This window comes from Hoplias malabaricus, chromosome 2, assembly GCF_029633855.1.
Source record: "Hoplias malabaricus isolate fHopMal1 chromosome 2, fHopMal1.hap1, whole genome shotgun sequence".
NCBI classification, from domain to species: domain Eukaryota; kingdom Metazoa; phylum Chordata; class Actinopteri; order Characiformes; family Erythrinidae; genus Hoplias; species Hoplias malabaricus.
In genome coordinates, this window is record NC_089801.1 from 6,968,723 (window position 1) to 6,992,746 (window position 24,024).

Consider the following 24,024-nt stretch of genomic DNA (forward strand, 5'->3'; position numbering starts at 1 on the left):
TTTAGTATTTTCTATTAATATGTTTCACTTTGTTTTAAATTACATTAATCACCTTTTTCCTTTTTTTCCCTTTCTGTGTCTCTTTGTAGAGGAACTCCTGAGCCAGAGTTCTTCTCAGGTGCGTGTGTCTGCCGAGGTGGAGGAACTGAGGTCTCAGCTGAGTCGTCTGAACATCAGGAATAAGGAGCTGGAACTTCAGAACAGCGGCCGGTCTAACGACCACGCCCGCATGCTCAAACAGGTCAGATATGGAACAACAACTCTATAATGATCCAGAAATGAATGGCACAGTCACAGTCGCAAGGCATTCCACATCAACAGATATTGCTGGGGCGGGGGCAGGAGGGCGGAAGAGAGGTTTGCAGAGAGATTTAATAAAGATAATGTTGCAGGGAGGATACACTTTTCTGGCGCTTCTTGATATTGATTGCTCAAATCCCACCCTTACTTTCAGAACATTTACCATCACATAGTATACAGTTTTAGTCATGTCTGCATTTCTGGGTCAGTCTTGCCAGTATGGTCCGCTCCACATGGAAACATGGAGTGGTTCTATTTACAGTGACTTGAGAAGGATGACTCAGTTTTATTTCTTTATATCTTACATTACAAATTTATTCCAAAGAAATATCACATTTATTTTATAAACGTAACAAACACTGCAGGTCAAATGCAAAATAGCACTTTTAATACTCCTTCCCTTGTGCAGAAATGTTGACTATTCATTCATTAATTATCTGTAATTAGTTATTCCAGTTCAGGGTCTCGGTGGGTCCAGAGCCTACCTGGAATATCACTGGGCACAAGGCAGGAATACACCCTGGGGGGGAGCCAGTCCTTCACAGGGCAACACAGACACACACACACACATATATTCACACATACATTCATACCTACGGACACTTTTGAGTCACCAATCCACCTACCAACGTGTGTTTTTGGACTGTGGGAGGAAACCGGAGAACCCGGAGGAAACCCACGTAGACACATGGAAAACACACTAACTCCTCACACACAGTCACCCGGAGCGGGAATCGAACCCACAACCTACAGGTCCTTGGAGCTGTGTGACTGTGACACTACCTGCTGCACCACCGTGCTGCCCATGTTGGCTGATATTACCTTGTTTCCACATGGTACACCATATGTTTCTATCATACAACTGAGTAAATCACATTCACAAAGGGATGAAGTTAGCCATGGTCCTGTTCAAAATTATTACATTCCCTTGCTTTGTTCCTTCCAGCACCGAACTGAACAACTGAAGCACTAGGAGTCCTACATGTCCTACATGTTCTACATATAGAACATGCAGTTAAAGATGCAGGAGGCTAGAAAATTGGGAAAAAAGTAGTGTATATGTGTGAACTATTGTGCTTTCATTTCAGCACGCAGACACTCTGTCCTCCATGCGTCTGGAGCTGCAGCGCGCTCATGCCGAAGAGATCCGACGCCTCCATCAAGAGGTAGAGAAAGAGCGAGAAGAAGACAGACAGGAACTGGAGGAAGAGAAGACACGGCTGCAACAAAAGATGGAGGAGGAGAAGGTTCGTCTGAAAGAGCAACTGCGAAAAGCACTGGAAGAAATGATTCGCAAACATGCCAGTGAGCTGCGCCAAACCAATGCATTATTGGATGAAGAGAAGAAGAAAGCCCAGCAGGTACAATGAAAGATTGACTTCTGTAGTCATGATACTGAGCAGATTATCAGTCGTGTAGCCAGTAGCTCTCTGCAAACCTCTCTTCAGTAACTATAGCCACAGGCTAGTTTAGGTGTCAGGTTCATGACTATGTTAACAAGTGATGGACAGAAGAAATCACATTGATAAACAATGCTGTGCTCGTGCTTTCTAGTAACCACTGAGTTTCTGGTCTTTCTCTGCTCACAGGTTGAAGAACAGAGCAAAGCGGCTGAAGAGGAAAGACGGAGCCTGGAGTCAGAGAGAGAGGAGCTACGTAAACAGCTGGAGCTATCCATTTCAGAAGTGAGAATAAGGAGAAATATGCCACAATATGCACTTGTACCTTCCACAGTCTAACAGCTTTCAAGAGAGTTTATGTATGGTCATGAAAGACCATATACGCATCTGCTGTTGCTAGCAATCCTCCAAATGTCTTCCTTGCAGATAAGTAAACTGGAAGCTTTGATCCAGTCACTGGAGAAGGAGAAGGAGGACGCGAGGAGAAAGGAGGAGGAGAGAGATCGTGAGTGGGAAAGAGAAAAAGAACAAGAGAAGGAAGAGATTAGACTGCAGAATTTGTGCAGACCAGAGTGTGTGAAACTGAAGGAGGAGCTGGAACAGGCACACTGCAGCATACAACAAATGGAGGTATGCGTAGACACACACACACACACACAGTTGGTGTGATTGAAGGCTATGACATGCAGCATGCAGACACCAGGAAGACTGCTGACTGGAGGATGACAGAGAGACTGCTATATTTACCATTGTACAGTACATACGTTTATCCTCAAGGGGGAGTTTAAAAGACTACAGGCACATGTCTCTGATTTGAGTGGAGAGAGAGGTGGAGAGAGAGAGAGAGAGAGAGAGAGAGAGAGAGAGAGAGCAAGCGCTGTATTTACCACCTTACTTTTACATTTATCTTCCAGGGGGAGCTTGAAAGACTACAGGCAGAGATCTCCTCTTTGAAGAGGGAAAGGGAGATACTGCAGCAGTCAAACCACAGCACAGAAGAAAGGATCAGGTGTGTGTGTGTGTGTGTGTTGACTCTAAATCCCAGTTGGGTCTTATATGCATGTTCATTAACATTCAAAGTGGAAATACGTTTGTGCTCCAAAGACGTGTCTAATCATAAAATTTTAAAAGACAATACCATCTAAATACTTCATATGATGTGTGTGTGTGTGTGTGTGTGTGTGTGTGTGTGTGTGTGTGTGTGTGAGTGTAGGCTGCAGTTTGAGAAGCATTTCTCTGATCATGTGGCAGATCTACAGAAAGAAAAAGATAAGGAGATCAGAGATATTAAACACCACTGGCAACGCAGGGTTCAGGATCTCCAGGCACAGGTAACACACACGCATCAGTTGCACAGCCACCTCTCTCCCTGTCCTTCAAGGACCCTCCCATCACCATCACAGATCAGCTATGATTTGGCAGGTGGATCATTTTCAGATGGTGTGGGAGTGTGTGTTGCACTGGTATGAGTGGATCAGACACAGCAGTGCTGCTGGAATTTTTAAACTTTTAAAACCATTGTCCACTCTGTTAGACATCAGTGGACACAGAACACTGGATCATTTTAGTTCATCGACTCTTTGCTGTCCAGCAGTGACACTGAAGGGTTTAAAAAATCCAGTAGAGGGCTCCCAAGTGGTGCATGAAGTCTAAGCATTGGTCCCATCTCTATGAGATCCATCCAAGGGTGACAGTCCTAAATAGATCAGTTGTCAGCCGACGGGACAGATATGTAAAGGTTGCCTTCTCCGGTGTGTCTGAAGAAAATTCTAGCAGCCCTGCTGTGTCTGATCCACTTGTTCCAGCACAACACACACTAACAGACGCAGAGAATTATCCACAATTAAAATCATACCTGAAGAACATGGTCCACTGAAGAACATGGTGGAAGGTACCTGTCGAAGTATGCAGAGCGACAGATGGACTACAGTCTGTAATTGTAGAAGTACAGGAGTGCTCCTGTATAGTCGTGGCGCTGATAAAACGGACAGTGAGTGTAGAAAGGAGGTGGTGACTTTACTGCTTCGGCTGATCTGCACACATTTAGTCAGCTCCCTTTTTTGCCATCCCTCTAGCTAGAGGAGAAGAGAGCTCTTTCTGAGAAGAGCAAGGAGGAAAGAGAGAGGGAGCACTGCTATGGCAATGGAGAGATGGAAAGGATGAAGCTGGAGATTCAGAAAACAAGAGAAATGAACAGTTCTCTCCGAGCACAGCTTCACTCCACCATTCAGGAGAAGGAGAGGCTGATGAAGAAACAACAGTTACAGGTAAAGAGACAAACACAACTGCAAACTTCCCTAACAGCAAGTGTGGTGTTTTAGCCGTATGCACTGTGTGTGTGTGTGTGTGTGTGTGCGCTGAAGGTCGTACAAGAGGAGGATGAAGACGAGGATGAGGAAGTCATGAGGGAGGATAAAAAGAGAGCCGAGGAGAGGAACGAATGTGACTGGCGACAGCGAGAGGAGGAGTTATTGCGTGTAGAGAGACTAAATCACCAGCGGGCCTTACAGGCTCTGGAGTCACGTGCGAATGATGAGCTGCAGGCAGAGAAGCAGCGTCTCCACACACAGCACAAACTACAGCTGGGTAACTATGACCATACACATACTCGAACAACACAGATAAATGACATAACTACAGTTCAGAGACCATGCAACTACAGCCTACGTTGTTTACTACAAGAAATCCCAAGTCTAGTTTTGCATGCGGAGGTGGGGTAGTGCAGTTTACCACAGGACATCTGTAATGTTTATGGCATATTAGCCATGGATTACAAACCTTGAATCTTAATGACAGATGGAAGTGGCTACTCTGATTACGATGTCACGCCTGTTGCAGAGCATCCTGTGGCATTTTTTGGGTGGTGGATCATTCTCAGTGCTGAAGTGACACTGATGTGCTGGCATGAGTGGATCAGACACAGCAGTACTGTTGGAGTTTTTAAACACTTCAGTGTCACTGCTAGATTGAGAGTTGTCCACCTAACTGAAAATATCCAGCCGAAAGCATCCTGTGACCATGGATGTAGAGGATGATTAGACCTCATTTTATAACCCCCTTGTTGTCCATTGGATGAGCTAATAACACAGGTTTAATCACATTGAAATAAGAGAATCTGGGGTCATTTCTAAGGCTTGTTTTATAGAAGGTAAGGGGCACTACAGTTTTTACTGGCACAGAGCACACAGTCAGTAAAACTAACTGACATTTGGTATATAAACTGTATAATCCTTGAGATTCCCTGGTAATAATTAACCATCACCATGTAAAAACAATCTTTCTGAGTAGAACTTAAAACTAAAGTATTTCTGTTTAGGTTTAAGGCCACATCCCGCTGTGGGACAATTCTAATAATGGAACAGGAATGCGTTATGGTCAAAACCTGAGAAAATGAGAACTTTTCAATTTGCCGAAAAAAACATGCTGGAAGTCAAGCTATAAACTGTTTTTTTCCAATGATTTCTAAATTTGGAGTTATATCTTAGGAAAATCAGACATAATAGTATTTAGTAGCATTTAGATTCCAAAATATATTGAATAGTGAAATAAAAAATAAAATAAAAAAATAACTAAATAAAAAACTTGTATTCCATAATATGCTTTCTGCTTTTCTTTTCTTTGTATTTCTGTATATAAACACGTGTGTGTGCTTAGAGAAGCAGAAAGCAGAGCTGACTCAACAGCACACTGAGTGGGTGAGGCAGGTGACTCAGAGACACATGCAGCAGATAGAGGACCTGCAGACTGAACTCCAGACACACACACAGATGATGGCCCTTCAACAGGTAAATTTCCCGCAAACCCTAGAACAGAGGGGTCCCCAGCCACCAGGCTGCGGGCCAATATCGGGCCATTGGTACTTGACCACAACTGCCAGCTTCTGCAAAACCACTGCACTACACTATTTGTTAAATTACTCATTCATTAATTGTCTGTAACCGCTTATCCAATTCAGGGTCACGGTGAGTCTGGAGCCTACCCAGAATCACACACCCTGGAGGGGGCACCAGTCCTTCACAGGGCGACACACACACTCACAGATTCACTCAAACCTATGGACACTTGAGTCGCCAATCCACCTACCAACGTGTGTTTTTGGACCGTGGGAGGAAACCGGAGCACCCGGAGGAAACCCACGCAGACACAGGGAGAACACACCAAACTCCTCACAGACAGTCACCCGGAGGAAACCCACGCAGACACAGAGAGAACACACCACACTCCTCACAGACAGTCACCCGGAGGAAACCCACTCAGACACAGGGAGAACACACCACACTCCTCACAGACAGTCACCCGGAGGAAACCCACGCAGACACAGAGAGAACACACCACACTCCTCACAGACAGTCACCCGGAGGAAACCCACTCAGACACAGGGAGAACACACCACACTCCTCACAGACAGTCACCCGGAGGAAACCCACTCAGACACAGGGAGAACACACCACACTCCTCACAGACAGTCACCCGGAGGAAACCCACGCAGACACAGAGAGAACACACCACACTCCTCACAGACAGTCACCCGGAGGAAACCCACGCAGACACAGGGAGAACACACCACACTCCTCACAGACAGTCACCCGGAGGTCGAACCTGCGAGACTGCGCCACTGTGCCGCCACCAAAATTACTATTATCACTTATTAATAGCTTTTTTATTTTTTTTGCATTTAAAACACTCACAATCTGTCCTGTCTTTATATGCAGTTGCTTTATCTATTCACATAAACATGTCGGCCACATAAACAAGGTTTCCTTATCAACATTACAACACAAACACACATAAAACCACTCTATAACTGCCTAGTCTCTGGGAAGCAGGCCTTGGGACTCGTAATAATGGTGAGTTAATGTGTCAAATGTGCTGTTGTGTGCATGTATTGTGGTTGTAAAGTGTCACAGTTTACTGCAACAGAAGCAAAATATAACTAGAGCCCTTGCAAGCAACGCCGCCCCCTGTGGGGCATCAAAAAGGCCAGTGGGTGTCGTGTGGTCTGTGGCCATATGAAAGTTGGGAACCCCTGCTACAGAACACACACATTTACACACAGTACTGGTACTCAGTTATGCACATAAACAATACACAGTCTATCCACTACCTAACTCTTTGTTCTCCTTCTTCCACAAGGATCTGAAGCAGCAGAACCGTGTCCAGTCACTGGAGAGACAGCTGGATGAGAGGAGCAGTGAGGTGCAGGAAATGAAGAGAGAGAATGAGGAGCTGCGAGAACAAGTGAATGCACTGAATCTGGAGCTAGATACCGTTACCAAGCAAAAGCACACAAGCAGGTCCGCTTCTTTTGTACTTTAATTGCTATAAGCAATAAGTAAATAATTATTTAACATTATTTAAAACCAGCCCATTTAACTAAGGTATGACATTAGCCCCATAAAGTGGGCAGTTGAACTTATTCAATATCTTCTGTTTGCAATCTTGGGCCAACATTTTTAAACATGAAAGCACCTCACGGAACTGGCTTATGGAAATGCTTTATTATAGCACTGCTGTTCACTGGGGAACATACAACACATTATAATTTCTCTTTGTTGTCTAGTTCCTGGAAGGAGAGAAAGGAGGAGTGCGGAAGGAAGGATATGATGGAAGAGAGCAATGAAGGGGTGCAAAGAGAAATGGAGACCGTGAAAAAAGAGCACAGATTGGAGATCCAAACCATAATGGCAGACTTCAGCTCTGCTCAGACACAACTACAGGCCCGAATTGTCGCTTTGGAAACAGAGTACCTACTGCCCACGTTACTTTTACACTATTCACACACAAATACACACACACTCACAGATCACTAATGTGATTCATGTGCAATGTATTGTGTGAACATAGGCTGAGGGAGAGGGAGGAGAAAGGGAAAAGAAGAGTGGAAGATCTGCACACCATTGCTAAACTGCAAGACAAGCTCAGCGAGAGAGACCAGCTCATCAAGAGACTTGTGGTTAGTACGCGGCGTTAACAACACATGCAGCAACTGAAGCTGTAGTGTATCACTGTACAATGATTATTCTTTTTGTCTCCACCAGGAAGACCTGCATCAGCTTTCCCAACACCCTCCACCTAGAGACGGAATAGTGAAGCCCCATGACTCTAGAACACGACCTGGAAACCTCACACCAACTATGAAGGTTATTCACACGTTTATGGCTGGAAATTAATTATGGAGACTAGGTAGAGAGCTTCAAAATCATGTACATATACGGTGTACTTTATACCATATTAGAATTAGAATCTCTTTATTGGCCACTGTGCTTGCACACAGAGGAATTTGTTCTCCGCATTTAACCCAATCTGTGCAGTGAAACACACTAGGGAACACTAGGGGGCAGTGAACACATGCCCAGAGCAATGGCACCCAATGGGGGAAGATGGGGCTTAAGTGCATTTCAGTCATGATTAACACCTAGTGGCCTGGATAGATGTACTAAATATATTTTAAACAAGGACATCCCATGTGGGAGACCTGCTCTGTGGAAGGTGGTTCCTTCCGGAAATAAAAAGTCATTTGTTCTTTATGTCATGTCAGTTGCATTTTAATAGCATAAAAGTTAATACGGTTTAATACAAATAATTAGCTAATTACAGTAATGTGAACTTGTACTTGGTCATACTGAGTATATCTGCTTTGTCATGCTTTTAGAAGATGCTTGAAGACGTACCACCGCGTGTGACCAGCGTACCAAACCTCAGTTCACTGGAGGTGGGGTCACCCAAGGCCACACGTTCCCCTAGTATGGAGCAGCAGAGTTCCCGTGGATTACCCAATTTAGAGCAGGGCAGTCGGGGGATCCTGCTATCACGGACACACACTCCTGTTTCTCCACAGACTGAAGCCAGAGCTGCTGCTAGACACACACACTCCCCTATTCAAGACATCCAGCACCAGATACATCTCAACTATGGCCAGCACATAAGGTAAGATTCACACAGATCACAACAAAAGCCATCAGCCAGCACATCACAGCCTATTAACAAATATTCAGGAAGTGAATAATGTCCGAAGACCCTTTTTCTTGCAGTGTAATGCCCATTTTTCCCATTTCTATAGTCTACATTCTGTCCATATGTTCTATTTCTCTTATCAAACAAAGGGTCAGTGTTTTTATTTTTCTGTGTTTCAGGACTCCATCGGAAAAGAGAGTGATTGAAACAGGACCTGATGCTCAAGATCCCCAGAGACAAGAATGGTTCACCAAATACTTCTCCTTCTGAACAAAGAAAATACTTTCTGACATGGACTACATTTGACAGAGCCACGTCAATACAAAACAGATTGATCCATGAGGACAGTGTTGTTCTTATTCTGTTTAACCAGCATTACACACACACACACACACCTCTGTTCTCATGCATTTCTACACTCAGCACATACCTTACAGTGAAGGAAGCAAAGAAAGTAAAACCTAACACCTCATAAACAAACCTGTTGATACATGGCTATGCAACTTTTCAGGGATACCTTACAGACACACGTTAAGCTTCGGCCTAAATTACAACTTGTTAAATCTAGGGATTTAGTTTTAAAACATAATTTAAACAAAATTTCTAGCCGCACTCTGGTTTTCTAAGTTCCTTGCAACGGACTCGTCCAAAGCTATGTTTCAATTTGACACGATACAGCATTGACAGCCAAAGACAGCAACAAAAGCACCATTGTGAATATTGGAGAAGACAGTATGAAGGTATATGGTCAGCTAAATAAAACATCAGTTCTTTAGAGAAAGAGTTCACTGAAAAATCCAAGCATAGAGGATCAGATGACATTTTTAGCTTTTGAAGTTTCATTAGTATCCTTTCACCAAACGAAGGGAGAAAAAGGGTAAATTGTGCGAATTGGTTCTTTAAATTTAGTAAACATTACACACACAAACAGGAAAAACATTCCAACTGTCAGATTACACTTGTGTTTGACTAGGAACTGAATGATTGTACTGGTTTAGTATACTGAAAACATTGTTTAAAGATTGTCCATCATCTGTTATGCATGACATATTCAATCATATCCAAATCCTTTGACGTACATGAGCTCCGGATACTCTACGTTTTGAATGTTCTGAACTGGTGAGGAGACTGGATTGGCCGTAGCATTAGCAGGAGTATTTGGTCAGAGGACAACCTGCGTGTGGATCTGCAGGAATGCCTTAGATTGGTATCCCTCTGCTACTAACAGGCTGATTATGTGGCAACGTATACTGGAACTTGACATGACTCGACGATAGCATGTCCTATCATTGCTTCCAGAGTGTGGAAGTTAAACAGATGTCATATATCCACACCATAAGCCATTAAAAACCACCCACAAAAAAAGAACCTTAACAAAACCACTGAAAAAAAAATCATGTACGCTCATCGTATATTATTGGCTTGTGACAAAATCCATCGCTATATAACAGGTGGGGGATCGCATGGAAGCTGCGGGATGTGTCTGCGTTCCAGCCTAAAAACACTCTTACTTCTGCACCGCTGCAGTGGGAGTGGTCTCATTATAAGCTATTATATATTTATGGTTTTGACACATGATGAATATAGCACAAACATTTAGCATGTTAAACTGTTTTTAAAAATCGTGATATTCTGGACTACATTCCCAGCTTGTTCTCCACTCTTTTCAGGCAAGAGCCTGACTCCAGAGGTTGGAAATAATTGCTTGGGAATGATTTTCATCTTTGATTGGCAAAATTTAAACCAAACTGGATCTGGCATCACCCATTGTTGACACTGTGCTTATTTTATCCCACATATTTAATGTGCCACATGAAATAAACATTTTGTTGGATGATGTTAGTTCTTTAATTTTATGGATAGCCTTTATTAACCAACTGCAGTTTTATTTTTTTTTACAAAGCACTAGAAATATGTTAATTTACAGTAAGATATTACAATTTTAGCACAGGTTCGACAACACTGATTATAAAGAAATGTACAATTGCAGTTTGTTCTCACTGAAACAGACTGCATTTCATGAGAGCGTCTGTGGCTGACCCGTAGTTCAGGATCTCTGATTGGAAGGATTTGAGGCTGCCCTTTAATGCCTTCTGCTGGTTAGTCTTGGATTTGGTCTTGTACTTCATTGTCAAAAGCTTGTCCACAAGGTAGTGGAGCCAAAGTACATTAGAGTGAGGGTTATACTCGCCCCAGCAGTTACTGAGGGAAAGAAAGAGAGAGAGGAAAGGTTGTTATAAACAAACGCAGTGACAAAACATAGTAAATCTTATGTTGCCTTAAAGACGGTTTGGATAAAATGGACAACAATCAAGGCTTTTTTTCCCCCCTTTAGAAAAGAAACAAAATCCAAAAAGACTAGCTAACAGTACAGCACAGCTGGCGTATGAGGAACAGCTCTGTAACAAGAAGCTACAGTGCATTTGGCCATCAGAACAGCAGTAAGGAATTAAAAGTCTGGGTATAGTTCTTCCAAAATGTATGAAGAGGATATGGCGATGGTGAGCTGCTGCAGTACAGAGGACAGCTGCAGCATTACTTCATCTCAAAAAAGCAGTGATTAGGGTCTGTCAAGGTCACTGAAGTAATCTCATACTTCTGGAACTGGCAATGATATCAATACCGTGTTTGGCAGGAAGTGTCCATCACGGTGGCTCTAACCAGATTTGACTGTACTGAATGACAACACTCACCGTCTGACTACGGAAGCTTTACTATGGCTGAGAAAGGTGGAGATTTGAGCATAGGTTCAGTGTGTAAACTTAAGCACCAGCCTACCAGTGCCTCATTTACATATCACACCCTAATTTATGCAGATGTTTTATGTTAATGACAAGACGGAATTCATAGGCTCTTGAGCCAATGGTTGTCCTCATGAGCCCGGATAAAAGCTCACCCTGTGACAAAACTTTATAGTGTTAAAATTACAAACCTGGAAAATGTCAAATAAACTAATCTTGTTATGTATATTTAACATGGTACAATAATGTGATGGTGTCATGTGATTATTTTCTTAAAATAAATTGTGTATTATTGCAGTGTATTAGGTTTTACTCCAGTGTGTATGTTTTTTTTTGGGGGGGTGGGAGGGCAATATGAGTCAAAATTAAAGCATGATGGAATGTGTCTTTTTACACATTCACTTTTCACTACCTCAATCAGCAGGCTGAGTATATTAATCCATTATTTACATGCATTTCACACTCCTAAATTAATATGATTTTAGGAGTGATTTTCCTAATTTTGCCACGTTTCTTGGTAAACACTTGATCTTGTTCTTCTTTATCAATCCAGGACGACTGCTGGAATGGACACTGTCTAAAGACACTATTACTATGTCAATGATATTAATGTGCATAAGACTGAACACTGCTGAATATCAGAAATGCTAGTCTTAATATCAATATCTTGGTCAAGTGACATATAAACTTAAAATGTACATTTATTTTAAAGCTGAGTGTGTAGTTCATAAATTGGCAAGTACGCCTGCAGAGATTCGGTTTAGTCTGTTAAACGATCTGAGAAAGACACCTACTTGTTCTCCTTCTTCATCAGCCGATAGATTTCAAACTGATAATCACCCTGACCCATGAACAACTCCTTGTCGTTTGATATGTCACATGACACAGTAAGGCCATCTAGGTAAAGGGGGGGGGAGAAACATATGCAGACCTAACTTAAAGTGATAGTAAGCAAATAAAGATAATGAAGTATTATAACTGAAGAGGACAGGAATATGTTACTGTGAGATGTACAGGGTGGGCCATTTATATGGATACACCTTAATAAAACCGGAATAGTTGGTGATATTAACTTCCTGTTTGTGGCACATTAGTATATGGGAGGGGAAAAACTTTTCAAGATGGGTGGTGACCATGGCGGCCATCTTGAAGTCAGCCATTTTGGATCCAACTTTTTTTTTCTCCAACGGCAATGTTTTTCTTGCGAAATTCCCAATAAGTTTGATGTGTCACATGACCCTCTTCCCATTGCAAAAACAAAAGTTGGATCCAAAATGGCCAACTTCAAAATGGCCTCCATGGTCACCACCCATCTTGAAAAGTTTTCCCCCTCCCATATACTAATGTGCCACAAACAGGAAGTTGATATCACCAACCATTCCTGTTTTATTAATGTGTCTCCGTATAAAATGGCCCACCCTGTAGAAGGTTGCAGTAAGAAACACACCAATTTCAAGGCGGGAGAGTGAGTAGTCTATAATGTTCACATGAACTCCTCGTGTCTCTATAGAGTACGCAGTGTCATTCAGAAGAAAGTTGTTATTCTTCTCCTTAGTGGTTTTCACTAGGATATTTCCCCAGTGCAGGTCCCTGTACAAACAAATAATACAGAATACTTGTTACATACTCACATTTCAGGTCACTGTCATTAAAACATATTTCAATTTTTGTTCACTTCAGTTCAATTTAAAATCATTTATTTATTATAAAAAATTTTCTTCCAACAAGAGGTCAAAGAACTACATAGTTTATCTTGTATAATACTTCGTAATTCAGAGTTTGAAAATTAGCTGACATTATCTGGTTTGATCAGACAGTACCATCTCATCCGACCAAAACTATATGCAACATTTACTGAACTGTTCGTCAAATTTATCTGATTACAGGGATCAGAATTCCCAGGACAATGTTTGGAGTCTCCTCATCTTATTTCTTGTCAATGGACAATAGTAATTTGTGCATTTATATTAAGTTGTACCAATAAAGCTAAAGAAATACATAATTGTTGGTTATGTCCTTGTCATGTGTACTTAGTTAGGGAAATACGGCTCTTACAAACATGCCTCCAATACCACACACTTAGCAGAAAGCAGTAAAACGTTTACATAAATGCACTGTGATCACAAGAATTTTCTGTGACATTACCTGTGTTCAAAGGAAAGTGCCTGTTCAGCTACAGCTAACGCAGCTGTAACCTGGTGTAAAACACTTTTGGCTTGAGCCATGGAAAACAGCTTGAGAGAGAGAGAGAGACACACACACAAGTTGAGAAACATTCATACTTAAATATATTTATGATGCAACAATATGTAACTGCATCTCAGCATACCTTCCCATTCATATTCTCCAGATCACTGCCTCCAAACTCAAACTCCAGAATCACAAAAAACTGCTCCTTACTGAAGAAATCTAGGTATGTGTATATACAAGCACATGTTTAGTTGAATGGTTTTCTCTTGACAGAAGGTAACGTTAAGTTCTTCATACACAAAATAACATTCAATGGGATTGTATATGTGGAGGGAAAGGCTAGTTTATTTGTGGAGAACCTTTCATACACAATGGTAGTTCAAACTACTTTACATCAGGAATGTATTCCTAGTCCCCCAGGACCTGTGCTACTAACACTCTTTTGTGTGTGTCCCCTATTTGTGTGTGGATATGGATGTACCAGGTCTGTCATTCTCAGATCCCTTCTCTCGGTCAAACTTGTCCCAGGCTTTGAGCAGGCTTTGGGGATAACAGCCCTGCACACAGTGAAGACTGAAACAAAATCATATATTTTTTTATTGATTTACGCCACTGTAATGTTTATTTCACAAATACTTAATGAGTAAGACTAATGAAGGGCAATGGGTTAATGGATCTTACTTATTTAGTCCAATGAATCCACTTGTTTTGTTGGTTTCTTTGGAGTTCAGGCTACTCAGCTCTCTGTTAGAAAGTGTAATAATCAGTGGATTATTTTAGGTGTCCACACCAGTGAACAGAAATATATTCTTTCTGCATCTACAGATTAGAAAGCTGCAATGCAGTAATAGAATGCCTCAAATTTACAAAGCTGTAGTCATAAATCCTCTGAGAATTACTTAAAAAGTGATATATGAAAAAAATAATAACTTTTACATTGTTTGTGCTCTTGTGTTATGTATGTTGTGCTAATGTAACATGCACAAAACGTTAAAATCACTGCCTGCAAGGGGTGGGCGATATCGCCATAAAATAATATCATGATATTTCAAGGTATTTTGGCAATTACGATATTTATGGTGATATGAGCAAAACACTGAAAAAATGTTTATTAATTTCAAAAACACTATTGCAACAAAATAAAAACACTATTACAATAATTATATTAAATAAAATATATTTTTACACAATAACCTGATTATTTTGTAACCAAACCACCTCCCTTTTTTTGGCAAAAAAAAAATTCCTCAGAGCCACTTTCCACTGTACTTCACTGTGTCTAAATCACTCATGTAAAGAATGTAGGCCGTATCATAGGTAACTACATGATATCATTACGTAAACAAGTCAGAATATCACTATTCTCACGAAACAGAGTTTTAATATTGTTTAAAAAATTATGAAAATATGGCACAGCTCTGCTGCCTGCAACACAGCAAAATCAGGATATAATTCCAGGCTTCAAACACTAGACGAACAACAGTCCTTGGCCAAGACGACTAACACTACATTTGTAAGAAGATTTACCCAAGTGTCTTAAATGTAAATATAGGGTGACCAGATCTGTGATGGTGAAAAATTACCAATTAAATGTTTACAGAGAAGGTTATCGACCAATAACGGTAGCTCTACAGTCAGACCGTCCAATCCAAAGATTTTAGGCTACTTCACCACGCCCCCTTCTCACTCAAGTGAACCAATCGGAGTAGGGGAGGGCGGGACTAGTTTGTGAACGAAGCGCTTCTCGAAGTTCTATGTAAGCTCTAGTAAAACAAAATCCCGGACGTTTGTGAAATTCCGCCCGGACATTTTTTAAAGTCTTAAAAAAGAGGACATGTCCGGGTAAAAGAGGACGTCTGGTCACCGTATGTAAATATGTAAGTTAAAACATTCAGAATCTCAATGAAAATGAGGAAGAATGATCATACTTAGAAATGATGATTTCATGAAGAATTTCTCCAAATGTTTTTTGAGGTTCACCATTAACCTTTTGAGAGCCTTCTACTGGAATAATCTGAAACATAAAAAAACAACTTTATAATTACTAAAGAGTATTAAATAACTGTTGGGTCAAACTAAATGTTGGGGTAAAAACTAGCACATCCTTCCATCTGTCCTGAAAAAAAAAGACTAAATGTAAGGCACACAGATTGCAACGATAATAGTAATTTCCACTAACAAACTTACAGGATATTATGTTCCCTCCAAGCAAACTGTTTTTTCAACACTCATTCTGATTTTAAAAAAATATTCACAACTGTGTAAAAACCTGTAAAATACTCAGTGATATATATATCAGTGAAAAAATCTGTGCCTTGCTGTTTATTGTGATCTAAAGAGAAATTCTGAAAAAGTTCTGAGAGAGGGACCATTGCCTGTTGCTCGTGGGCATCATGTAAAAAGGTACCCTTCTATTTGCTGAGGAAAATATAAACAAAAAGAAACTCTTAGGACTTGCAAGCGTACTTTAAGAGCCACAGTCTGACCAGAACCACTGATTGTGGAGAACACCTCCCCAAAAGTGCCCTCTCCAATCTTGGCGCAGCGTTTCATCTGCTCCAGAGGAATGCAGTCATCAAATGTCAGAGGGCCGTCTTGCTGACACTCATGATACACTTTCTCCGCATCACTAATGTCTTCATCATCAGATGTCTGTCACAGACAGAGAGGGCAACCGTTAACAAGATGCACCAGTGAAATATAAGAAGGCTGTTACATGCTGACATTGAAACAGCACATAAACAGGGAACAATCAGAAGTGCATTTCTAACCATTGAGGTGTTTGTCATGGAGCGAAGTAGGTGAGAAGTGACTTTGGACGATGGGGTGTACGTAACCATCGGGGTGCCAAACAAGTCTAGGCTAGTATCCATTCCATCTAGCGGCTTCAGGTTGGACAGACAGAGTCTCTTTGGAGTTAGGAACGCTACAGCAACACAACAACACAAACAACAACATCAGTTTAAGTTTAGACAGAATTTAGTGAGCGCATGCTTTGTTTACTAATCCACACCTATCGTCTTTTTGTGAATGGAGAGCGCAGCTTTGAGTCGTCTCCAACTCTGCGTTATGCGCATGCCTGGCGAGAAGTTCGCTAGAAGGGAGGAGAGGTTTAATTGTTCCGCTCTGAGAGGAGTCACAGGCAAACCAATATTACTAGTTCCAGGCGACCAACCACACACCGATTCCTGCTTTTAAAAGGCAAAAATGGCATAGTATTAATAAGACAAATACAACAAAGAAGTTTTAGGAAAAATACAAGCAGTTCAAGCTATTTCTGTTCATGTGACAAAAAACATTACCCCAGCATGTGGGTTTTTATTTGCAGGCAGGAGGTAGTTTAAAGAGCAATCGCCCGGTTTAGTTCTGGTCTTCATGTCATTCTTCATATGCCTTTTATTCTGCTCGTCCATATCTTTCTTTGACCAACGGCTGACGCTCAGGCCACTCACGCATGCTTTGCGGCCAGTACTAATTCCAGCTCGCTCTTTAAGCGGCACTTGCAAGTTTGCTCTACCAGGGACCACAAAAGATGCTGGAGAAATGGTGGGAATTCCAAATGAATCAGACAGACGTCTAACCACCCCTGCTGTCTTCCCCTCCCTCTGAGACTGAGGGTCTTTTTGAGAGTTCTTAAACTTCTGTGAGTAGATAACACTTTTCAAGCCCTTGTCGTCACTTTTGGTCTCTGGAGAAGGAAGAGAGTCTGACTGAGTCTTAAGAGATTCCATGGACACTTGCTGGACCTTAGAGAGAAGTTTATGTTCCAGGCGCTGGAGGGAGACGGTGAGACAAGAGGAAAGGCATTCCACCTTTAGACGATCAATCAGTGCCTGCACTGAATCACTGAACTCACAGGTAGATGGAGTGGAAAGAGGGGGTACAGACAGCGAGGAGGTAGATGAAGTGGAAGATGTGAGGCAGAGGAGCTTGCTGTGGGTATGAGACACTGAATGATCCGAAATAGGCTGAAATTGGATCCCATCCGATATTTCTACAGCATCAGCTGACGTTGAGGGTTCCTTCAAAGATGGTAAGCATGCACCTTTTACTTGTAGTTTCTTGATATAACTTTTCTTGGATAAGATGTCAGAGATGTCAACTTCCTCCAGTAAGACAACAGCACTAGATGAGCGACACCTACATGAACACAAGACAAAATAAGTTTCAATGATCTATCTTTCTAACAATAACCGCCCTGCGGGGGTCGATCTGACCATATAAAAACAGGTGGAAAGAGGGCTAACAGAGTAGGCAGAGTAACAGACAACAACAATCTGTAATTGTAGAACTACAAAAGGCAACAAATTTAAAATAAATAAACAAAATCACTATTCAAAATGCTGTTAGTCCAGGACTAGGCTTAATCCCCGTCTGGGAAAGCACCACATAACCCAATAACAAATAATTCTATTAAAGCAGCTCACCTCTCTTTCAGCTCCTCCACTTTAGAGCCCAGATGAGTCTGAGCAGACACAAATATAACACTTGCACTAGTTTGACCACTCTCACAAGCTTCAGCTTCCTGTTCATAAACATTTCTCCCTTCTTCCTGGTCTGCCTCATCGTTTATCCTTTCTTTACACTTGTTAAATGACTCTAACGTCTTCGGCTGGTGAGTGCTTTCAGCACATTCCTCTGTCTCTTTCGTTGTCTCTATTTTTTGAGTGTGTTTTGAACGTTGCGTGCTGAATTGTTGCGGTCTCATTTGTAGCGCACTGCTGGAAGTGGTTTTTACAGTGGGGTTGTCTAGCTCATCGCAGCTACAGGATGAGATCTCGCTAACTGAGGGCTCAAGGTAGCGCAGGTTTCGTCGGGAGACTACAGATGGAGTGCTGGACAGCAGTGGAGGCTTACAGGACATCATTTTCTCCACACTGTCGTTGAAAGAGACTTCACGTAAGGCTGAGAATGACCGGACATGACTGTTGTCGGCGAAGGAGGCAGCACGCTTAGCGCTAGAGTTTTCCCGACAAGACTTCTTCAGGACTGTAGGTGGCTTGTGTCTGGTTCCACGATTGGTAAATGGAGGGACCATGAAGTCTTCGGATGAATTTAGAATGCTGTTGATAACCCCAAACTGAAAAAGGATGAAATATGAGGGAAGGAAAAACATGAGAAAAAATATATATAATTATCTTTCTATCGTACAAACAAACTGCTTTCCTCACAGCACCCAAAAAAACAAGAGACAGCCTTATACACACATTGTTTATGTGCAACACGTGTTTATGCCATTTCTCATAGTTACAATTTGTGCAAGTGTGTTAAAAACGAGGCTAAGGCATCGAAAAGGTGCAATAGCCATACTATAACTTGATGCATGTTAATAAGTTAGTTAAATAGTTAATAATTGACTTTTTCAACACACAAACACACACACAGTATAAGCCTCTCCCTTACTTTTTGTTTAGAGGGGTGTTTTTTGTGCTGATTGGGAGGTGCTCTCCGGCGGTGGGTGACAAATCTGCTCAGAGGAAGCGGCGCAGCCGATTCTCTTCTTCTACCAGGAAACAAAACATAGAACACAAAGATATACCTCAGAAAAAGCAATGAGTCACATTCATTCAGCTGAGCATGGTCAATCTTGAGTTCAAATTTGATTTTAGCTATTGCTCTATTTTAGCTAGCATTCTTAACTCCGATCGTCAAAGGCTGTGAAATTTGTGAAATATGGTGACATCTTGAAAATGTTTTCTCTTTTGTAGTGATTCATCAAATATGTCATTAATTACATCGACAATTCATTAAAATTTAAGTTAAAAAATTGCCTTGGTGTGCTTCCATTGTTGTCTGTTCAATCCACATCCTGTTCTTAAATTATTAAACACACCTGAAAATACGTCTCATTAAAATCATGTAAAGGCCACTGCCTTCACTGCTTTTCCAAACGTCTGATTTTCTTGAATTGGAAAGAGCTTATTCATTTCATTCATTCATTCATTATCTGTAACCCTTATCCAATTCAGGGTCGCGGTGGGTCCAGAGCCTACCTGGAATCATTGGGCGCAAGGCAGGAATACACCCTGGAGGGGGCGCCAGTCCTTCACAGGGCGACACACACACACACCCTACGGACACTTGAGTCGCCAATCCACCTACCAACGTGTGTTTTTGGACTGTGGGAGGAAACCCACCCAGGGAGAACACGGAAAGAGCTTATGATCAGATCAAAATGCTTTTTAGTACGTGTTTATCTTTTAAGAGTTTAGATTTCTCTGATTGAACATGCGCTCATATCTTTGATTTGTATATTATATACAGCACAAGCTATGATTAGACATTGCTTTACTCTACGCAAGATCAAAGCACTTGGGTTGATATGTCTTAAGTCAAGTGCACAATATACATTACACAATATACCATTTTAGGCCAGATTTTCCAGTCATAGACTAGTAACATCTAACAAAATACATATATTCATATTGTATTTAATCTGCTAATTTGATGTATAACTGGGTTTAGCCGTTTCACCCCAAGCGTAACAGATGATACATCCTGTACCCATTTTCATGCATAACCAAGAAATAATCAGCTAAAACATCCAAAAGGAATAACTTACTCTCCATCTTCCACTTTGTCAGATGCTCTTTGTGGAAAGGCAGAGGATTGCTTCTTCTTCGTAATAAAAACAGAGTCATCTTCTGTCTCACTGCTGCTGAAAATTTGCTGCTTCTTCCTCCTTACCCTCGACGTGTGCTGAGTGGCTGGCTCATGCTTACCGACTTTCTGCTTTTTTGTGACTGCAGTCTTCTTCGTACGTTTACTGCCTGTCTTATTCCTGCAGATTGAAAGTGAAGCAGAAATGTACAGACTGGAGAACATTTAATGAAGTGGACTATCTAAAGACAAGGTTCTAAAATAAATTCTGGCAAAAATCCTGTAGTTTCAAGTACTTCTGGCCATAGATGGTCTTGATCTTGACCTGATGAAGTATGAGGTGTGATGGAGCAGGGAATACTGTGTTACAAGGCCCACTGGGATTAGTATATTTAGTTTGTCATTTATAAACTTGAGAAAATGACAAAAACACAGTTCACTAAATTCAAACCAAACTGCAGACCAACTTTTATCTTTGGTTCTATTCGAGTCACCTCTAATATTCACCTACGCTGATATAAAACAGACCTACAATAAATCACTGCATATGCCAGACAGCGGAACAGTGTTATACTCCCTTAAAGCAGTACTGCTTTTGGCAGCAACCACCCTTTAAAAAGGAAGTGAATATAGTGTTTTAAGGCCTGACCTGGGTGCAGACTCCGGATTGACATTTTCCTCATCACTCTCCAGCTCTTCCAAGGCTGTCTGCTTGGTTTTGTTGTCAGCTGTGGTTTTCTTTTTCCTGCAGACAAAGAAAAACAAGTGCCAGATAAAGACTGATTATATATATATATGAATGTTTTATGGGTTTTTTTCCTTCAATTTATTGCAACTCTCTACATCTACCTGTACAGTCATAATTGACATCTTCATTCTAGACCTTCTTCTACCTGTATTCTCCTGCTTTAATATTTGCATATTCTCCCCCATCATCTTGTGCATTCTGGTAACTTCCTGGTTTATTACTTGCAGATTTTGTACTCACAAATTAATATAGCAGCATTTTGTGTTAACACAAAGAACAACACTTCATTCCAATATATACTGAGGTAGGTTTTTACCCTTTCTTGGGACACGTAGTCTCTGGGAAAGACTGATCTGATGAGGGTGTGCTGGAGAAAGAGAAAGCTTTCTTTCTCAGGTCAGGGGAGAACCACTGCTCCATCTTACGCTTTCGCCTTCCATATGTTTTCAGATAAACCGGTCTGTTCTGGCCAAACACACTCATCATAAGGTTTCCTTTTTTGCAGGATTATCCTGAAACACTGCGAGAAATTGTCGACAATTACTAGACAATAACAAATGTGAAATGTTAAAAATGACAGACATATTTTAAAATGGCAAATGTGCATCATACACTGCCTGGCCAAACAAAACATTGGACATACTATTATTATACACCAAGAACAGGGTGAAAAGGGACCATCAAAATAAGCACAGCAACATATGGACAATAGACTGTAAATGTAGAAATACAAAGTGGGTAAATGGAAGTGATTTTAATGAGCAATACGTTTATAATAGCTTCAATGTTTACTTACACTATGAGCTTAAACATGTACCTAATTTATAATGTAATATAAATTAAATAAAATTTTACTGTAAATTTATATTAAATGAAATATATAGTTACTACCACGGTGGTCAGGGAGCAGCTTCAAACGTTAAGTTAGACAAAACATTAAGCTATTGCTACCTACAGACAAGAAAACGCTTAGAAATCTAACAACTGAACAGCTCTGCATTCAGACAGTCACAAAAACGCTGGAGTAACCATCTAAAGCGCTGCCAACTCATCGGTCTGTGAATCTTAGACAGCACGGTATCTTCATTAAAACAAAAATACCTCAGAGCATATCCCCTCGACGATGCTTTTAAACGCTGTTGATATTTTCTATAAAACTGAAGCGACAATAACGGGAACCCAATTAAAATATCCGCTTTGGTTTCAAACTGAAGAGCGTTTCTGATTGGCTGAAATCAGTGGTTTGGTCATAGCACTGCGACAGGGCGCGCTAGAGGAAGTCTGCTCGAATCTTCTATTGCTCCCTAGTCCCTACCCCCTAGGTTAGTCACGAAATTGACTTGGTTTGTAAATTTAGAATCTCTGCTATACAGCGCAAAAAAGTTGGGATGGTATAGAGCAGGGGGTCGGCAACCCGCGTCTCCAGAGCCGCATGCGGCTATTTGATCCCTCTGTTGCGGCTCAGCTTTTGAAAATAATTAATGAGTATTTAATTAAAATGTATTTTATTTTGGTTCGTTCATTTTCAAAATGTAATTCTATGAAGATTATGGCGATCTTGTAACATCTAAAATATTTTAATATTTAATATTTAAAATATTTTTGTCGCTCTTAATACACGTCACAACTTCCAACGTGCGACACCCGCCAGTGTGCGGCTTCTTGAACTTTTTGACAGCTGACTGCACGGCGTCAGTAAAATAATGACGGCACGCAGAGAGAGGACAGCATATTTGTTTGCTGCCAGTGGATACTTTAAGTACGTTTTTTTCCCATTACTACAAGGACTCAAATAGATATTGAGTACTTTACTTAACCGTCAACCCAACGTCTTTTTTTCGGAGTTAAAAATGTTTTGTTTTTTCATTACTACAATTGACATTGACATTAGACATTGAGTATTTTACTATTTAAAAATGTTTTGTTGCATGCAGAAATGTTATTTCATTTTCTCTGCAGTTGTTGATTTCATAAATGTAACACAGTATAGTTTGTTTATACATAGCACAAAGGCAAAAAAAAAAAAACAGTTATGTGCAGTGTTATTTCATTTAAAATTTCAAAAGGGTTTTGTGGCTCCGGGTGTTTTCTTTACTGTGTGAAATGGGTCCAAATGGCTCTTTGAGTGGTAAAGGTTGCCGACCCCTGGTATAGAGAATGTATATGGAAAAATAAAGCACATTTGTAAATGATCTTTAATCTGTGTTACATTGAAACAACACAAAAGTACTTGATGCTTTACCTCATGAATTGTATTTGATTTTTTATATAAACAATGAATTTCATTGTCACACTTTCAGCATTTTTCTAAAGGCTTTAAACAGTTAAGCATTTACCACTATGTTGTCATTTATTTTCACAACAGTTAAAAAACGTTAAGAACCTTAAGACACCAAGCGATGAAGCAACTGAAATGTAAATACTGTCCCATTCTTCCTGCACACAAGCCTTAAGGTGTGCAACAATGTAGAGATATACATGTAAAACCTAACCTAACAATGTTAGGTTTTAAAATGCAGCACATTATCTGAAGGTCAGGACTACACACCAGCCAGTCCAGTGCCCATGAGGCATGCCTTTATAGTACATGCAGAATATGCTTTTAATATGCATGGCCATCAATGGAAAATATGTCTTGCTGAAGGCAGCACATGTTATATGCATGTTTTAGCATTTATGGTGGTATCACGGAAATGAAAGTTACCTTTGACACAGTTTCATGCCATGACGCACCCTGGCTTTTGGGTTCTGGATGGCCTTCTACTTTGCTGAAGATCACACATCATCGATCTCCAAATCATGATCACAATTATCTGCTGACATCACCCATTTTGCAAAATGATGTCTAAGTGCCATCTATAGTTTATTAGTCTATCTTTCACAATGGACTGGAACATTTCAAGCACCTACCATGTGTGCTCATGTTTTGAACAGTTATATAATATAATTAAGATTACTGTAATAAGAGGCTAGCTTTTCCTGGTTATATGTATCTACAGCTAGGCAAAAACAGTATTCCCTCAGCATTTTGTCACAATATACAGTGAAGTATGCTAAAATGGAGAGCTGAGGTCTGACAGAGCAGTGGATT

General features: G+C 40.8%; 2 protein-coding genes across 6 annotated transcripts in view; one reads left to right on the plus strand and one right to left on the minus strand.

The window, feature by feature from the left end:
* fam184b (family with sequence similarity 184 member B) overlaps positions 1–10,050 on the plus strand; it is a 27,894-nt gene extending 17,844 nt beyond the window's left edge. For 2 of the 3 annotated variants that reach the window (XM_066660226.1, XM_066660224.1), the window contains exons 5-19: positions 90–241; positions 1,389–1,661; positions 1,890–1,985; positions 2,127–2,330; positions 2,615–2,709; positions 2,914–3,031; positions 3,776–3,967; positions 4,064–4,286; positions 5,355–5,485; positions 6,834–6,994; positions 7,261–7,443; positions 7,545–7,653; positions 7,739–7,840; positions 8,353–8,627; positions 8,834–10,050. In XM_066660226.1, the coding sequence (XP_066516323.1) occupies positions 90–241; positions 1,389–1,661; positions 1,890–1,985; positions 2,127–2,330; positions 2,615–2,709; positions 2,914–3,031; positions 3,776–3,967; positions 4,064–4,286; positions 5,355–5,485; positions 6,834–6,994; positions 7,261–7,443; positions 7,545–7,653; positions 7,739–7,840; positions 8,353–8,627; positions 8,834–8,924 (2,405 nt within the window). In that variant the 3' untranslated portion in view covers positions 8,925–10,050. The remainder of the gene's footprint in view (positions 1–89; positions 242–1,388; positions 1,662–1,889; positions 1,986–2,126; positions 2,331–2,614; positions 2,710–2,913; positions 3,032–3,775; positions 3,968–4,063; positions 4,287–5,354; positions 5,486–6,833; positions 6,995–7,260; positions 7,444–7,544; positions 7,654–7,738; positions 7,841–8,352; positions 8,628–8,833) is intronic. The other variant, XM_066660225.1, reaches the window with a different exon arrangement.
* haspin (histone H3 associated protein kinase) lies at positions 10,048–22,172 on the minus strand. 3 transcript variants are annotated; one of them, XM_066660229.1, is made up of 18 exons: positions 22,035–22,172; positions 21,250–21,453; positions 20,835–20,930; positions 20,148–20,366; positions 18,989–19,085; positions 18,013–18,665; positions 16,888–17,725; positions 16,599–16,773; positions 16,357–16,511; positions 16,052–16,237; positions 15,514–15,599; positions 14,267–14,329; positions 14,067–14,158; positions 13,725–13,804; positions 13,541–13,629; positions 12,843–12,985; positions 12,190–12,292; positions 10,048–10,856 (listed from the first exon to the last, which is right to left on the minus strand). In XM_066660229.1, the coding sequence occupies exons 2-18, from the start codon at positions 21,417–21,419 to the stop codon at positions 10,652–10,654; spliced, it is 3,450 nt and encodes a 1,149-aa protein (XP_066516326.1). In that variant the 5' UTR covers positions 21,420–21,453; positions 22,035–22,172; the 3' UTR covers positions 10,048–10,651. The 3 variants fall into 3 exon arrangements, with proteins under 3 accessions (XP_066516326.1, XP_066516324.1, XP_066516325.1); XM_066660227.1 differs by having other exon boundaries at positions 18,989–19,088; XM_066660228.1 differs by lacking the exon at positions 22,035–22,172 and adding an exon at positions 21,825–21,916 and having other exon boundaries at positions 18,989–19,088.
* Positions 22,173–24,024: the final 1,852 nt, after the last annotated feature.

Coding starts and splice junctions, on each gene's coding strand:
- haspin (XM_066660227.1), bottom strand. CDS start 21,419: ATGATGAGTGTGTTTGGCCAGAACAGACCGGTTTATCTGAAAACATAT. Junction 15,600..16,051: donor GTCAGACTGTGGCTCTTAAA/GTACGCTTGCAA, acceptor TTTATGTTTCAG/ATTATTCCAGTAGAAGGCTC. Junction 10,857..12,189: donor CTGATGAAGAAGGAGAACAA/GTAGGTGTCTTT, acceptor TCTTTCCCTCAG/TAACTGCTGGGGCGAGTATA.